The sequence below is a fragment of the Ochotona princeps genome, chromosome 6 (assembly GCF_030435755.1).
Source record: "Ochotona princeps isolate mOchPri1 chromosome 6, mOchPri1.hap1, whole genome shotgun sequence".
NCBI classification, from domain to species: domain Eukaryota; kingdom Metazoa; phylum Chordata; class Mammalia; order Lagomorpha; family Ochotonidae; genus Ochotona; species Ochotona princeps.
In genome coordinates this window covers 63,558,026-63,573,886 of record NC_080837.1, presented here as the reverse complement: position 1 = coordinate 63,573,886, position 15,861 = coordinate 63,558,026, and the positions used below count along the sequence as shown (strand labels likewise).

General features: G+C 41.3%; 1 protein-coding gene across 4 annotated transcripts in view; it reads right to left on the bottom strand.

Annotated features, from left to right (window-relative positions):
• PRPF39 (pre-mRNA processing factor 39) overlaps positions 1 to 14,872 on the bottom strand; it is a 32,089-nt gene extending 17,217 nt beyond the window's left edge. The window contains exons 1-4 of one of the 4 annotated variants that reach the window (XM_058666381.1): positions 14,699 to 14,872; positions 5,015 to 5,367; positions 4,243 to 4,368; positions 3,481 to 3,599 (exon numbers count right to left, since the gene is read on the bottom strand). In XM_058666381.1, the coding sequence (XP_058522364.1) occupies positions 3,481 to 3,599; positions 4,243 to 4,368; positions 5,015 to 5,338 (569 nt within the window). In that variant the 5' untranslated portion in view covers positions 5,339 to 5,367; positions 14,699 to 14,872. Of the gene's footprint in view, positions 1 to 3,480; positions 3,600 to 3,727; positions 4,063 to 4,242; positions 4,371 to 5,014; positions 5,368 to 14,698 lie in introns of those variants that run through there. The other 3 variants (XM_058666383.1, XM_058666382.1, XM_058666384.1) reach the window with 3 other exon arrangements.
• Positions 14,873 to 15,861: the final 989 nt, after the last annotated feature.

Here is a 15,861-nt window from a genome sequence, read left to right as displayed (position 1 = left end):
CCTGGCCCAACTGCTAGCTGTTGAAGGCAACATATGAGTAACCTAGAGGATGGAGAGCTCTCTCCAAAGCAAGGACACAAATATTTCTAAATTCAGAAGCACGTAAACAACATAGGTTGAAAAGATCCAACAATTAATCCCAATGTGCAACAAAGACAAAACTCAGACCAAAAGCACATCATAAAATTATATTTATATCAAAGGTTTTTTTTAAAAAAAATCTTAGTGGGATGAAGATATGAAAAGGCTGATGAACAGAAACAAGATATAGTTAAATGGGAGTGAGATATTCTGGTGTTCTAGTGAAAAGCAGAGTGGCTACACATAATGATAATGTACTATATATCTTCTACAAAAGAAATTAGAAGAAAGGATTTTGAATGCTAACACCATCAAGAAAAATTAAATGTGTAAGCAGATACATATATGCTTATATTGACTGGATACTGCACAAGGTATACATGTATGGACGCATCACATGGTACATTAAAATTTTCAACTTTTATGTGTCAGTTAAAATGAAATCTTTCAAAAAATCCCAAAAGATCTCATGGAAGAAAATAAACCATAGAGAATACAGACAAATGAATTAGACTTCTCAGAAAAAATAGAGAGCATCGTCACAGTTTTAAGGAAAAAATTATTTTAAACCCTAAATTCTATACTATACAGGACTTCTTCCTTTATCAACGATGTATATAAATTACTCTGCTAGAAGCAATCACAGATTAAAAAAAAGTAGAAACTAATAACCTGTAACAAATAGGGCAGAAAACCCAGAAGAAGCAAAAACATCTCCTAGAAACATGGAAAGAAGCAAGAAAACTCATGGGACTGGTGCAATGGCTCAACTGACTAATTCTCCACCTACAAGTGCCAGGATCCCATACAGTCACCGGTTCATGTCTCAGTAGCTCCACTTCCTGTCCACCTCCCTGTTTGTGGCTTAGGAAAGCGGTAAAGCATAGCCCAAAGCCTTGAGACCCTGCACCCACACTGGAGGCTCAGAAGAAACTCCTGGCTACTGGCTCAACTCTGGCCATTGTGGCCACTGGGGAGTGAACCATTGGATGGACGATCTCTGTCTCTCCAATAAAAAGAAACAAAAAAATATATATGTGTGTGTATACATATACATACACACACACACATATTTTAAATATCATAAGGAAGAACTTGAAGACAGCAACCAGTTTCAATTACAAAAGAACGGACTCTGAGCCTGGTGCAGTGGCCTAGCAGCTAAAGTCCTCGCCTTGAATGCACCGGGATCCCATATGGGCACTGGTTCTAATCCCAGGAGCCCCTCTTCCCATCCAGCTCCCTGCTGGTAGCCTGGCAAAGCAATAAAGGACGGCCCAAAGCCTTGGGACCCTGCATGTGGGGGACCCGGAGGAGCTCCTGGCTCCTGGCTTCGGATTGGCACAGCACCAGCCATTGTGGTCACTTGGGGGTGAATCATTGGACGGAAATCTTCCTCTCTGTCTCTCCTCCTCTCTCTATATATCTGACTTTGCAATAAAAATAAATAAATCTTTAAAAAAAAAAAGGATTCTTAGAAGAAAGCTTCAAAAAGGCCAGAGCATAAAACAGAACTTACAAATTATATGATGGGTCTGATAACAGGAAAATCTGTATTTGAAATCTATTGCAGGGTCCGATGGCATGGCCTAGCGGCTAAAGTCCTCGCCTTGAACCCCCCGGGATCCCATACGGGCGCCGGTTCTAACCCTGGCAGCTCCACTTCCCATCCAGCTCCCTGCTTGTGGCCTGGGAAAGCAGTCAAGGACGTCCCAAATGCTTTGGGATCCTGCACCTGTGTGGGAGACCTGGAGGAGGTTCCTGGCTCCTGGCACCCCATCTGCACAGCACCGGTTGTTGTGCGCACTTGGGGAGTGAATCATCGGATGGAAAAAATTCTCTATTTCTCCTCCTCTCTATATATGTGACTTTTTTTTGAAAGATTTTTTTTTTATTACAAAAAAAAAGAACTCTATTGCAGAGGTGGACATTGCATTGCAATTAAACAAAAAAATATTTTTTTAAAAAAGTATGTTATAAAGCTATTGGATGGTACCATACATTTAAATGTTCCAAGAAAATTAGAAAAATGAGGGGATAACTAAAGCAAAAATAGAAAAGCACGCACACACACACAAGCATATAGAAATATATCTAAAAAAAAAAGAAAAATATATCTAAACTCAGAATAATTTAAAAAATACTAGTGAACAATATTTATGAGACCCTATCCTACAGCTACACTGGAAAGATAACACTCTGGAAAGACAGGGTATAAGTATGCTAAAATTTTTATTTATGATAATACATATATAACATCTACAAGCAAGAGAGGCAAAGTAGTATAAAACTATCATTATACACACACACACAAAACAGGTGAAATATTTGAAGGCAGGAGGAAGGAATGTTTCTTTACTTACAAGCAGTTTAGCAGCAACTGATTTCTTAGACTATGAATGAACACATACTTTTTGTTCACAAAACATGAACAAATGCTACTATAATGGCACAGCAATAATAAATACAGTAAAACCAGCACCTGGTTCAAGTGCTGGCCACTCCTTTTCCAATGCAGTTCTCTGCTAATGGCCTGAAAAAAGCAGAAGACGACCTAAGTCCTTGGGCCCCTGCCACCTACGTGAGAGACCCAGATGATTCTCCTGGTTTCTGGCTTTAGGTTGCCTCAACACTGGTCGTTGCAGCCACTTGGAGAGTAAATCAGCACATGGGAGCTCTCTGTCTCTAACGCTTTCAAATAAATAAATAAATCTTTTTTTAAAACGCATTAACAAATTTCTATAATCAAAAAAATCTAATAGGAAGATGAACAAATAATTCCACAGGCAACTTAAAAATGGTATATATAAAGATGCAAGAATATGGTAAACCCAGGTAAGAAATGCAGGTATACATAAATTAAAACAAAGGTATATTATCATCATGGAATAAAATACATGTAGCACAGCTACTTTCATACACCATAGGAGTTCAAAAATGTTACCAGTTAAGGAATATTTGATAAAATGTAACTGTATATTCCTTTTGCCATAAGCTGCATTTTAAGTATATTTTCTGTAAAAACATTGACTTGCATAGATGTTCAGTATAGCACTGAAGCATTTTGTTGAATACAATACTTGAATACTTTGTTTTCAAAGAATAAAAAAAATATATGATAGAGATTCCTAAACTTTCTATTAAAAAAAGGTAAATAAGACACACACATAAATATATAAACACACGAGCACGCAATACACAAGCCAGTAACTGTGAGGGCAGTGGAGTTGAGAACTTAGGAAGGTATGCGCTATTCCCAACTTTTTAAACCAGCATGTGTAACAGTGGGAGAGAAACATAAAGGTTAAACTCCCAGTTTCACATTCACATTCATGAGTTCTGTAAACAACATGAGAGTATTCATTTACAAATATCTTCAAATACATCTCTTTCACATACCCTCTGATCGTGCTACTGGTCTCAGGATCACCAGGGTCCAATGTCTCTTTTAAGAAGTTTATATAATGTATCCAAAGGTCAACACTAAGAGGTATTGCCTGAAGACCCCGCCGATAAACCTAAGAAGAAAACAACAAACTGTACTTCAAATACTTCATTATTTCTTAACAGAGAGGCAACACTGTGTTATCCGGTGAACCTTAGAAATACTAATTACTGGAATTTTGTTTAAATAATCTACCATTACCATTTGGGTGGAGGTTGGATAGAACATGGCAATGTTCTGATCCCCACGTGCAGAGTCTTGATCTTCAAAGCGCAGCAGTCCCTGCATTCTGACCGGGTTGTGTGGGCAGGCTTTGGGTTACAGACCATAGGGCACAGACCCATTAGAGCATCAATGACAGCGTCTGACCAAAAATGCAATAAGACGTAGCAAATGTGACTAGCAAACCAACTATATTGTTTGGAAAATGAGAAATAAATGTAAGTGAGAGAAAAGCCCTGCCCTACTTGTTAAGCTGCAGTGTAATACAGAGGCTTGCACTGCAAAGCTTGACAAACTGTAGAGGTTTAACGCACCTGCCAACAAAGAGAGAAAATATTAGCTACAAATGCCACAAGAGTGACAAATGCAAATAAAATACCCTATAAAAATTGTTTGATCATAAATGGTAGATACTGCCAGCCAAAAAAAAAATTCTTTGTTATTAATTGGCTTACAGTACCTATGGAGATAACTTTATTCAGTCATGTACGCACCTCATCTGATTGTTTTATGTTGTCATGTCGCTTTTCAAGGTCTGCATACTTTTTCCAGTAACCATAGCAATACGGATAATGCACGAAAAATTTGTCAAATGCCTTCCTGGCAGCCATCAAATGACTCTGACAAAAATAAAACAAGATGATTTAACATCTTAGAAATTTTTGTCAAAACATATTTTCCTTTCAAATGTGTTATCAACAAAAGACAAACAAAAAAACAAAAAAACAAACGAAATGCCAAAATCCACATGCAGCAGCCTGTTCTATTATAAAATGCAACTGAAATAAACTAATTTTGTCAAATAGCAAGGTAATTTTTTGAGTAATTTAACACATATACAAATTATTAAAAAGAAATAGGCTTTCACCATGGAAATACTAAATCAACAATTCACAGAAAAATGTTACAAATTATTTTCAGAGCTAAAAGTCTCTTTTTTAAATAAAAAAATTTCATTTAAATGATGTTTACACAGTTGAGAGGGATGCATGCTCATGTGGATCACCCATTAGGGTGACAAGGGTCAAGGAACGGGGGAAAGTGGATGAGACAACTACCTCCTATCTCCTTTTCTCTTCTTGTATATGGAGGAAGGAGGCAAGGGAGGGGATAGGGCCACTTAACAGCAGCCCAACCGCATCAGTATTAAAAGGTTTTTTCTATCATTTTATCCAACATTATCTGAAAACTATGAAGGAGTCAAGGCTTAAACTGGTATTACTTGATTAGCTTGTCCGTTCTTGTACAATTTAAACAGCTACTAACCTCCTGTTCTACATACTGAAGCAAATATACCCAGCCTGTAAAATCCTGAGGATTATTCTCTACAGTTTTCCAAAATTTGTCATATTCTGCAGGGAAAGTTGCTTCTGTTTCTGCCACTGTCACAGGAAGGTCCACAGCATTCGCCATTTCACTTTCTTCTGTAGATGCATTCACACTGGGAGAGCCATCAGGTGACTGTTCCATTTCTGTAACATTCATAATCTCAGTGCTGAAATCGGGAGCATGTTCTACCACTACCTCTGAACTGCTGCTTGTGCTGCCATTGCTAGAATTTCTGTACTCATCCATGTGGGAATTTTGCATGATTCTTTATTTAGCCTTCTATTAGTGACCTGTGGAAACATATACAAAAAAGAGAAACATCTTCCATGTGCCAATAAAAATATTTGGCAAAAGCAAGAACTTTAAAAAGTTCTATTTTACTATCAAAGAAATGTATCAGTTTGATTCTTCATTACTCCCTGTAAGTCCTAATCAAGTTGATTAGTTTCTACATTATAAAAGACGTTGTGTAACAAATCCTTCACAAAATTGCCATTTCGATGCTATATTTGAATAAAAACTAATATGGATATAGTTCTTTCATTCATAAAAGCTTGGTCATCAATTGCATATATAAAATGCAATACTTCCTGACTAATCAAGAATTTAAAATTCAATACATGACTTTAAATCACAGGAAAAGAGTAGTGTCTTCAATACCTGTTCTAAAGGCTCAAAGTACAGCTAATAAGTTCTGGTAAAGGATACAAATATTTCAGGACTTAGGCTCAAGGAAATTTTAAATGCTGGAAAGTCATAGTGTTGAAATACAAAGGTACTTCAAAAAGTACTCAAAAATGTCTAACAACCCACTTGACTTGACAGAATCACTCTCCTTGAAGTATATAAGCTGAAAGCAACCAAAGATGACAAGGTAAAGATAAACTGACTAGAATAACAAGGAAAGCAAGAAGGGCAAGACATGGAACAAGTGTGGTAAACCCAGGTTATAAATACGGGGATTCGAGGGGAAACAATGTCAGAAGCAAATTAGACTACTAGAAAAAAAAAATAAACTCCATTTTGCTTGAAAGCCTTTAAGATTAATGTCTTCAACTATTCAAAGTCTGAACCACTTCAGGCCCCAACAAAAGGCAAAAATCATGTTTATTTTGCCGCCGCCTTCTGAAAGCAGAAAAAAAAAAAAAAAAAAAAACACACACACTTGCAGTGCCCACACTGATAACTGAGAATCTGGGCTGGATTCCCATTCCTACTCCTTCTTTCAGCTTATGCACGCCATGAGCTGCAACAGGTGACAACCCAAGTAGTTGGGTCCCTGCTACTCACTGGAGATCTGGGTTTGGGCTTTGGTCTGGCCCAGCCCCATTTGTTGAAGACATCTCTGCATTAAAACCAGCAAATATGAAATCTCTGCCTAGCCATCTCTGTCCTCCAGACAAATAAGTAATTTTTCTAAAAAATTTAAAGATAAATTTTCTGTATGCAAACTAATCACTAGTTTGTACATTTTTTTCACAGTCCAGTTGAAAAAAAAAAAGATTGTTGGTTTATACATTCTGAGTCACCTGCTGTGTATGCCATTCTAACTGCAGGTTAAAGTGGCACATGAATGTTTCTTCTGAAATCAGCAACTTCACCACACCCTTGGCATTTTCAGAGATCCTCAATTACTCACACCCAGCAATTATGGTGTTGTAAAGAGGATTAAGAACACCAGCCTTAACCTTAGGGAGATCATTTTGCCATTACTTCACAAATCACAGTAGCAAAAATACATACTAATGTTATTTTTTAATAAGCTACTCCAACAAATCCTTTATTATGTGTCAATTTCCAATACCAGTTTATTGTTAAGAGGAATCAATAGCTTCCAACTGCCAACACAAAGCAACAACAGTCACAGAATAAAAGAAAATTTCCTTCTAAGCTAACATAAAAAGATAGAGTATGGTAAATATTAACAGAAGGAAGGAGGTGAGCCCTATTTCTTAACTGTGTGATCCCAAGTCAGTCACTTTTCTCACTTCTAAACATACAAACCCTTATGTTGCCTGTTTCACAGGACTCTTAAGAAAATCACATCAATTTTAAAATATGAAGTCTTTAAAATGAACATACTTATGCAACATTTTGAACTGTACCTCTACTTCTTTTTGTCCACTTTTATCCACTCCTGGCTCTTATCTCTTTCACTAGTATTTAAAATATGCTCCAAATTTTTAATTACTGTTCTTACTCTCTGAATAGTTCTGTTCAAGTCTCCTGTTCCAGTTTCAATGAGGTCATAGCTCCTTTACAATAAATTTTTTTCTATTCTTAGCATAATTTGCTTCTCCTGAGTGTCTCTGGAGTATTATGCTCTCTCAAATACAGTAATCTTTAGTCACATATAGGAAGAGGTGGCAGACATTGCAAAGCTGGACTAGAAGTTAGACAAGCTCTATCAACTGTTCAATGTCAGTGCAGAATAAACTTCTGTTGAGCAGGGAACTCACTGTATGTGAGTGCTATATATCCTCTCCCTTGGTTAAACTTCACCAAATAAAAATCTTCCAACTTCAAAATAGATAAGCAAGGCAACCAATATTCTGACATAAAAGACAACGGGTCTGGTGATCTTAATATCTCACATGAAAACATCTATTTCATTTTCCATTTACTCATTTTTTATGAAAGACAGGAGAAACAGAGTTCTTCTGTCTGTTTGTTCACTCCCCAAACGGCCACAGCAGCCAGAGTTGAGGTCATCCCATCTGAAGCCAGGAGCCTCTTCTGGGTCTCCCACGCGGGTGCAGGGTCCCAGGGCTCTGGATCATCTTCTGTTGTTTTCCCAGGCCACAAGCAGGGAGCTGGGAGGGATGCGGAGCAGCCAGGACATGATGCAAAATGCATATGAGATGCTGAAGCTTGCAGGGGAAAGATTAACCAACTGAGCCACTGTACTGGGCCCCCAATTTCCATTTTCATTAAGACCCCTCACACTTGCCCCACCTCCTACTAGCTGTGCCACAATTTCTCAGATTTATCAATAATACACACCCATCCTCTACCTCGCCCTCACCAGCTGTATCACACAATTTAGATCTAAACTACTTCACACTTTCAACCAACCCTATTTTTTACTTCTATTCAACACTCTCATCCTCAGAGAACATAGGTTACTAATTTCATTTTTAAGATTCATTTTCATTGCAAAGGCAGATATACAGAGAAGAGGTGACACAAACAGAAAGATCTTCCATGCACTGGCTCACTCTGCAAGTGGCCACAACAGCCCGAGTTCAGCTGATCTGAAGAAGCCAGGAGCCTCCTCTGGGGTCCCTCATGGGTGCAGGGTCCCAAGGCTTTGGGCCATCCTAACCTACTCTCCCAGGTCACAAGCAGGGAGCTGGATGGGAAGCAGGGCCGCAGGGATTAGAACCGGTACCCATATGGGTTCTGGGTGCATGTAAGACAAAGACTTTAGCAACTAGGCTACTGCATTAGGCCCTAATTTAGTTTCTTTTAATGTCCTAGTTGCCACCACCAATGGCCAGTCTTTATTATAGAAATCTCCTAACCCCTAACCTTGCTTGTCATCTTTCCTTTCTTTAGGCGCTTAAAGTATTCACTTTGTAATCTGTATTTGGCATTCCTGTAATATCTGAAACATATAACCATGATTTATATAGTCTTATAATTTATTGCGACCATAAGTAACGCAGTGGTATTCCTTCATTCTTACTACCAAATTTCCCGCTCTAAAGGGCCTCTATAACCCTTTGGTCACAATGAATTAAGTAATTCCACTGCTGTGGCAGGTCAAACCCATAACTAATGACTTAGATCATTTTTTCTTTTAGATATTTTTCTTGGGCCCGGCGGCGTGGCCTGGTGACTAAGGTCCTCGCCTTGAATGTGCCGGGATCCCATATGGGCCCCGGTTCTAATCCCGGCAGCTCTACTTCCTCTCTGTCTCTCCTCCTCTCTGTACTTAATATCTGACTTTGTAATAAAAATAAATCTTTAAAAAATATATTTTTCTTTATTTTACTTGGAAAGTAAAACAGGTAAAGAGAATGTGTGATCTTTCATCCGCTGATTCATTCCGCAAATGGCCTCAATGGCTGGAGCTGAGGTGGTTCAAGCTTGGAGCCAGGAACTTCTTCCAGGTCTTCTCATGGGTGCAGGGGCCCAAGGCCTTAGGCCATCCTCTGCTGCTTTCCAAGTCACTAGCAAGGAGCTGGATCAAAAGTGGTGCAGGTGGCACTTGAACCAGTGCCCATACGAGATACCAGCACTTGAAAGCAGAGGATCTGCCTGTTATGCCACAGTGCAGCACCTGGCTCTAATCACTTCTACCACCCCTTTTAAAAGTTTTTTTCCTCAAGTTATTTCTACTTTTCACGGGTCTTACTAGTTTCTCTTAGTGTGCTAAATTGCCTTCATTAATGTTAATGTTAAAGCATGTAAAATAAATATCTTTAATTTTCACATCACAATTTAAAACATACCCACTACAACACAACTTACAAATTAGCAGAGGGCCAGGCACAGTAGCCTAGGGGCTAGAATTCTCATCTTGAGCATGCTGGGATCCCATATGGGCACAGGCTCTGGTCCTAGCAGCTCTACTCCTCAACCAGCACCCTGCTTATGACCTGGGAAAGCAGTTGAGGATGGCCCAAGCCTTGGGACCCTGCACCCACATGGGAGACCTGGAAGAAGCTCCTGGCTCTTGGCTTCGGATTGGCTCAGCTCCAGCCATTGTGGAACGAATCAGTGGACGAAGATCTTCCTCTGTCTCTCCTCCTCTCTACATATCTGACTTTGCAATAAAAACAGACAAATCTTTAAAGAAAACTAGCAGAATGGGCTGGTGTAGTGGTTTAACAGGCTAATTCTTCACTTGAAAACACTGGCAGCCCATTTAGGTTCAGGTTCATGTTCCAGCTGCCCCACTTCCAATTCAGCTCCCTGCTTATGGCCTGGGAAAGCACTGGAGAACAACCAAAGTGATTGGTCCCTGCATCCACGTTGGAAACCAGGAAAAATATTCCTGGCTCCCGGGTTTGGATCAGCTCAACTCTGAATATGGCAGCAGTTTAAGCATTTAAGATCTTCCATCCTCTCTGTTAATCTCCCTTTCAAGCATAAATAAAATTCTTAAGGAAAAAAAAAAAAACTAACACAAAGTAACCACACCTCTGTTAAGGATGAGACATCAATAGGTTGTCTATGCTTGCTCGTTTTTTAGTTTTTAAACAACTGAGTTATTTGTTTGAAAGGCAGAGATCCTATATTTAGTAGTTTACTTCCCAGTTGGCCTCAATGGCTAGGATGTGGCCAGGCCAAAGCCAGGAGTCTGAAATTCCACCTAGATACTGGGGCCAATTTCCATTACCTGTCAGGTCAACTAGCAGGAAGTTGGGTTGGAAGCACAGTAGTGGGACTTGAGCCTGTGCTCATAGCAGATACCAGCAACAGCATAATCCACACCATCAGTCTCTATTATCCTTACTTCTATACACTTTAGTTTCAATTCAGATTCAAGGTCACATCCATTTATAAAATCACCTGGCATACAACAGTGCTAACCTCATACTTCATTCTTTTTTTTCTTACCATTGTGATAGATCACATTCACCAAGACTTCCTACTGCTTTGGCCTGCTTCCTTACTCTAAACAATGCCTTTTTCCTCACAGTCCCCTAAGATTTAGTAGCACCCAGTGTTTCTGTTTTCAGCACTGACTTTTTATCAACATTCTCTCTGAATCTCATTCTCCTCTTCAATGTATTTTCTTGACTTGGTTTCTAGGTCACATACTGTGTTGTTACACCTACCGCATTATCATTCCTTCTGAATAACAACCTTCTGAGACATGCTGGCTGCTGCTTTTATACCACATCTTTTAATATTAGAGTACATCAGAGCTTAGTCCTTGGCGTTCTTCCTTTCTCTATTCCCATTAACTCCCAAACTCAAATGTTTTTAAATATTAATGATAATGCTGACTCCCGAATTTCTACTGCTACCCCAGACTTTTTTGCAAACTCTAGTTAAACATGTGGTCATGTTACATATTAAAATGCTCCTGATTGAGGACCAGTAGCTACCAGTTAAGTCATTTGCATCCCATATCAAAGTACCTGGCTTTGATAACTAGCTCAGCTCCAGCTGCTGCTGATGCAGACTGAAAAGCAGTGGTGCAGGTTCGAGGATCTCACCTTCAGAGACCTAGACTGAACTTCTCAGCTCTCAGCTTCAACAAGGCCCACGTTCAGATGTTGTGTGGACATTTGTGGGAGTGAACTAACAGATGGTAATGCTCTGTCACTCTTTCTCTCAAAAAATATCAGTAACTTTTTAAAAAATGAGTAAATTCCTGAATAATTCTGTTATCCTCACAGCCTCCCCTATCTCCACAGATAAAAATTCCCACCCTCCAGTTGCTCACGCCAAAATCTTGGGAGTCACTGCAACTCTTCTCTTTCATTCACATGCAAGCAATCTGTCAAAGTATCAATAATACTATTTCTTATAATCATGATTCAAGTCATTCATCTATCAGCTATCTTTGATAACTTCCTATCGGCTTCCTGCTTTTACAAACTCTCCCAACTCCACTTTCTTGTCTTCAAATTGTTCTTGTCAACACAGCAGCTAAGTTATCTTCTAAAAAACAGAGACCTAGGTTATGGCACAGTGGGCAAAGCTGCCACCTGCAATGGCAACATCCCATATGGACACCCTGGCTGCTCCTCTTCATACAGCTCCCTGCTAATAACCTGCGAATGCCACAGAAGATCCCCAAGTCACACACAAGGAGACCCAGAACAAGTCCCGTAGCTTCATTCTGGCCCAGTCTCAGAAGTTGCAGCCATCTGGGGAGTAAACCAGATGTACCTCCCAATGTTTCCTTCTCTCAAGCAACAAACAAAAACAATTGTTCCATTTCACTTGCTTGAAAACATGACACGTGATTCAATAGCTTCTATTTATTTTCCATGTTTGCCTGTCAAAAATCATACGGTTGGGCTAAGTGGCCTACCTAGAAGCTAAGAAATCAGAACACTTAGGCAGGAGCAATGGCTCACTTAGCTAACCCTCATCTTGCAGGTGCTGGGATCCCATATGGGTGCTAGTTCATGCTCCCCTTCCCTTCCAGCTCCCTGCTTATGGCCTGGAAAGGCAGCAGAGGATGGCTCAAAGCCTTGGAACCCTGCACCCATGTGGGAGACTCAGAAGAAGCTCCTGGCTCCTGGCTCCAAATCGGCTCAGCTCTGGCCACTGCAGCTGTTTGGGGAGTGAACCAGTGGATTGAAGATCTTTTGTCTCTCCTCTCTATAAAATCTGCCTTTCCAAGTAAAAGAAAAACATTTAAGGAAAAAAAAGGAAGAAGGGAGGGAAAGGTTAAGGGAGAGAGGGAGGAGGGAAGAACACTTAGGGCCAGATCCTGAAGCAGCCTGTAAGTGCCGCTGCCTGCAGTGTGGGCAGCTCATGGGGTGCCAGTTTGAATGGGGACTGTTCTTCAGATCCAGCTCCCTGCTGGGCTAATGTGCCTAGGAAAGCAGTGAAATATGGCCTGGGTGCTTGGGTACTTGCACCCACATGGTAGACCTGGAAGAAGCTCCCAGTGCCAGCCCTTGCAGTATTTGGGGAATGGCCCAGTGAATGGAAGGCCTCTCTCTATAACTGCGCTGTTCTAATAAACCTTACAGAAAGCGAGCGAGAGCGCGCCAATGTGTAGAATCTTCTGCTTGAGGTCCAGATTCTAGCTCCCTCCTCTAGACCCTGCGAGGCAATGGTTCAAATCACTGCCATCCACACTTTGTCTAAGCTCCCAGCTCCTGGCTCAGCCAGACAGGCTAATGGGGAGTGAACCAGAGCTGGGCGCTCACTCTGTCTCTCTGCCTTTCAAAGTTTATAAATGTTTATATGATCATCTTTTTCATAACACAATATACAAAATTTCTAGTCCTTAAAAAAGAATGAAAATCAAGAGTTCAGGTATTACACACTAACTAGCTTTGTAGTTTACAAACTACTGTACACCTCATCCATTGGTAAGTAAATATGAAGACTCAGACTGTAAAAAAAAGAGGCCATTATAATCACTGCTTTTACAAACTGTTTTTGTAAGCCCATTAGCATGTTCACAAATTGACCTTTCCTAGGTCTGCAAATATTAAACCATTTTTAATGTTTCAGAAACCGATACATAAACACAAAAGGTCCTCAAAAGTTCACGGAAAAAGTGTTTGTGAAAATACTATATAGATGGATTTCAAAACAAAATTTATCTTTAAGTTTTTTAAACTCCCCTCATATTTACACAAACCTCTACAGCATTTTCAGATATTTGAAAAAATAATCATCGTTTGGCTGGATCTAGTATTTTTTTTCTATCAAAAAGTGAAAGATTCTGTGTTTTACAGAACTATTTGTTAACATACCACAGGTTGTTTATTCCCTTGAAAAAGATAGGCACAACACCTGAATTTTGACACACCAATTTCTTTTACATTTTTTCAAACGAAGCAAAAAAAAAGTCAAATATGTGAATTAAATTTTCCTGTTCTACTCTTAATTTGAAAAATCTCATAGCACCTACCAATCAGCTACCTGTAGTCAGCTTCTAATTATCTCAACTTTCATAGTTTACAAACTAGCTGCTCTTTTGGTAGAACTTCTTTCCAGCAAACGACAGTGGAAAGTTCCAACTTTTCCATTTCTGGAATTACGTTATAAATCTGAGAGGAGGAAACCTCCTCTTGCTGTTATTCTTCTTGTTTTTCAGTCCACTCAAGCTTTTCCATAGGTCCCAAAACACTTCGGGTCCAACAGAGCTTCACACTTTTCTATGAAACTTACTTTAAGTTCCACCCGTTCCACCCTTTACACCTATAAAAAAGCTTACAATTTTTCTTCACAGATTAAATAAGCTACCAAACTGAACTCTTCAAACAGAAGGCCACAGGAACATCACACTAAAAAGTAACATCTGAAAAGTCATAAAATCATGTATTACAGCATCATCCGTAACAAACGAAGCATCACCATCTATTAACTTCAACTGTTATTCATTAACTTAAAGATTATATTTTAGATCAAAATGGAAACTGGTGCTGCTCTCTGGCTAAAAAAAAGTCAACGTTCTCATTCTTCAATAGATTCTCTTAAAAGATCCTATAAGGATGTTTAATGTCAAGTTTTTGTTGTTGTTTGCTTTTTCCGTTTTTATCCTATCCTGCCAACAGCTCTGGCTAATCTTGGGGCTGCTGTGACTCCAAGTCCCTCAAGTGTTGCTTAGGGAGTCACAAGGCGGATCCAGGGCTAACACAGTCCTCACCGCAGCCCCTAAGGTGCTGTCTCCTGCTCTTTGGGGGTGCCTCACACGCCCCCCGAACCTCGTTATACATCCAAGCAAAGGAGGCCCACGCCTACCTCTCTGCCCCCCCCCGGAACGTTTACCCTCAGATCACAAACCTCGCCCTGCTCCACCCAACAGGTGGGAAGGGCAGGGACTGGGCAACTGGGCGCCCGGTGCCAGCCGGGTCTCTAACAGGGCGGAGGGAGGCCGCGGCCCCGCTGCGGCCTGAGGCACCGCAGGCCCCTTCGCGTCCCCTTCCCCACCCGCTCCGGCCAACGCCCCCGGAACCCGTCCCGGCTGACCTCACTCACGATGGGTGCCACTGGATGCCATGAGCCCAAGCCTGGACCAATCTAGCCGACGACGATGCAACTCCCGCCGCCTCAGTTTCCACAGCCACCGGAGCCGCCGCCGCCGCCGCCAGCGCCACGGCCTTGCGTCTAGGACGCGGTACGCATGCGTCGCGGTCCCGGGAGGCGAGCGGGTCACGTGGTCCGCGGCGCTCTGGCCTCGCCCTCCCCGCGCTCGCGGCTGCTGCGCCCGGAGCGCCGGGGCCGTGGGCGGAGGCGGGGACGCTTCCCTGCGAGAGCAGGTGCTGGGGCCCGCCCCTGCACCAGAGAGGGGAACAGCGATAGCTTGGCCTCTACAGATCCTCCAAGGCTTCCACTATTGCTCAGGTTTTGCTCCTAAAAATGTGCTTGGAAGTGGTCATTTAGCCTTCAGCTTCCACTTTTTAAGGCGATGTGAGTTCTGAGCCCACTCAGGTTTCCTGAAGATGAAAGTCTTGGATTTAAGAGTTTGCGGCTCTGACCACTAGAGGGCTACAAGCGAAATTAAGCTCTGATGAAATACAGGAGCTTTGTATTGATAGTCTTAGCAGCTTTCAGCTGTACCCACAGCCCCAGCTTACTTTTTTGGTAACAATTGTAGTTTCTATCTGCTCTCTTTTCCCTTTAAGATTTGGTTGTACACTTGCCCTGCACCTTCAATCATCACTTATCTTGTGATCTGTTGTTCCGGGTTCAGTAGAATCACAGCTGAGCACCAGTTTCTGTTTCTGGAATCTCTTCGCAGAAAACATGTCAGTGCACAGCCCTGTTAATCATAAAACCCCTCCACACCACATTTGCAAACAATTGCCACCCTCTTGCTGGCTTCTACCTTTTCTTCCATCAGACTGCACCTAGTCGCAGCTGTTCCTTTGCGTTTGCCTCTTCTTCCCTTCAAGCTGATTGCTTGGGAGCTTATGACCACGAGGTCATGGTTCTTACAGGTGCAGTGGTCGGTGGGAAAAGTAGGCCAGGGAGGGCCCGGCGGCGTGACCTATCGGCTAAAAGTCCTCGCCCTAAACGCGCCGGGATCCCATCCCATATAGGCGCCGGTTCTAATCCCAGAAGCTCCACTTCCCATCCAGCTCCCTGATTGTGGCCTGGGAAAGCAGTTGAGGACGGCACCTGTGTGGGTA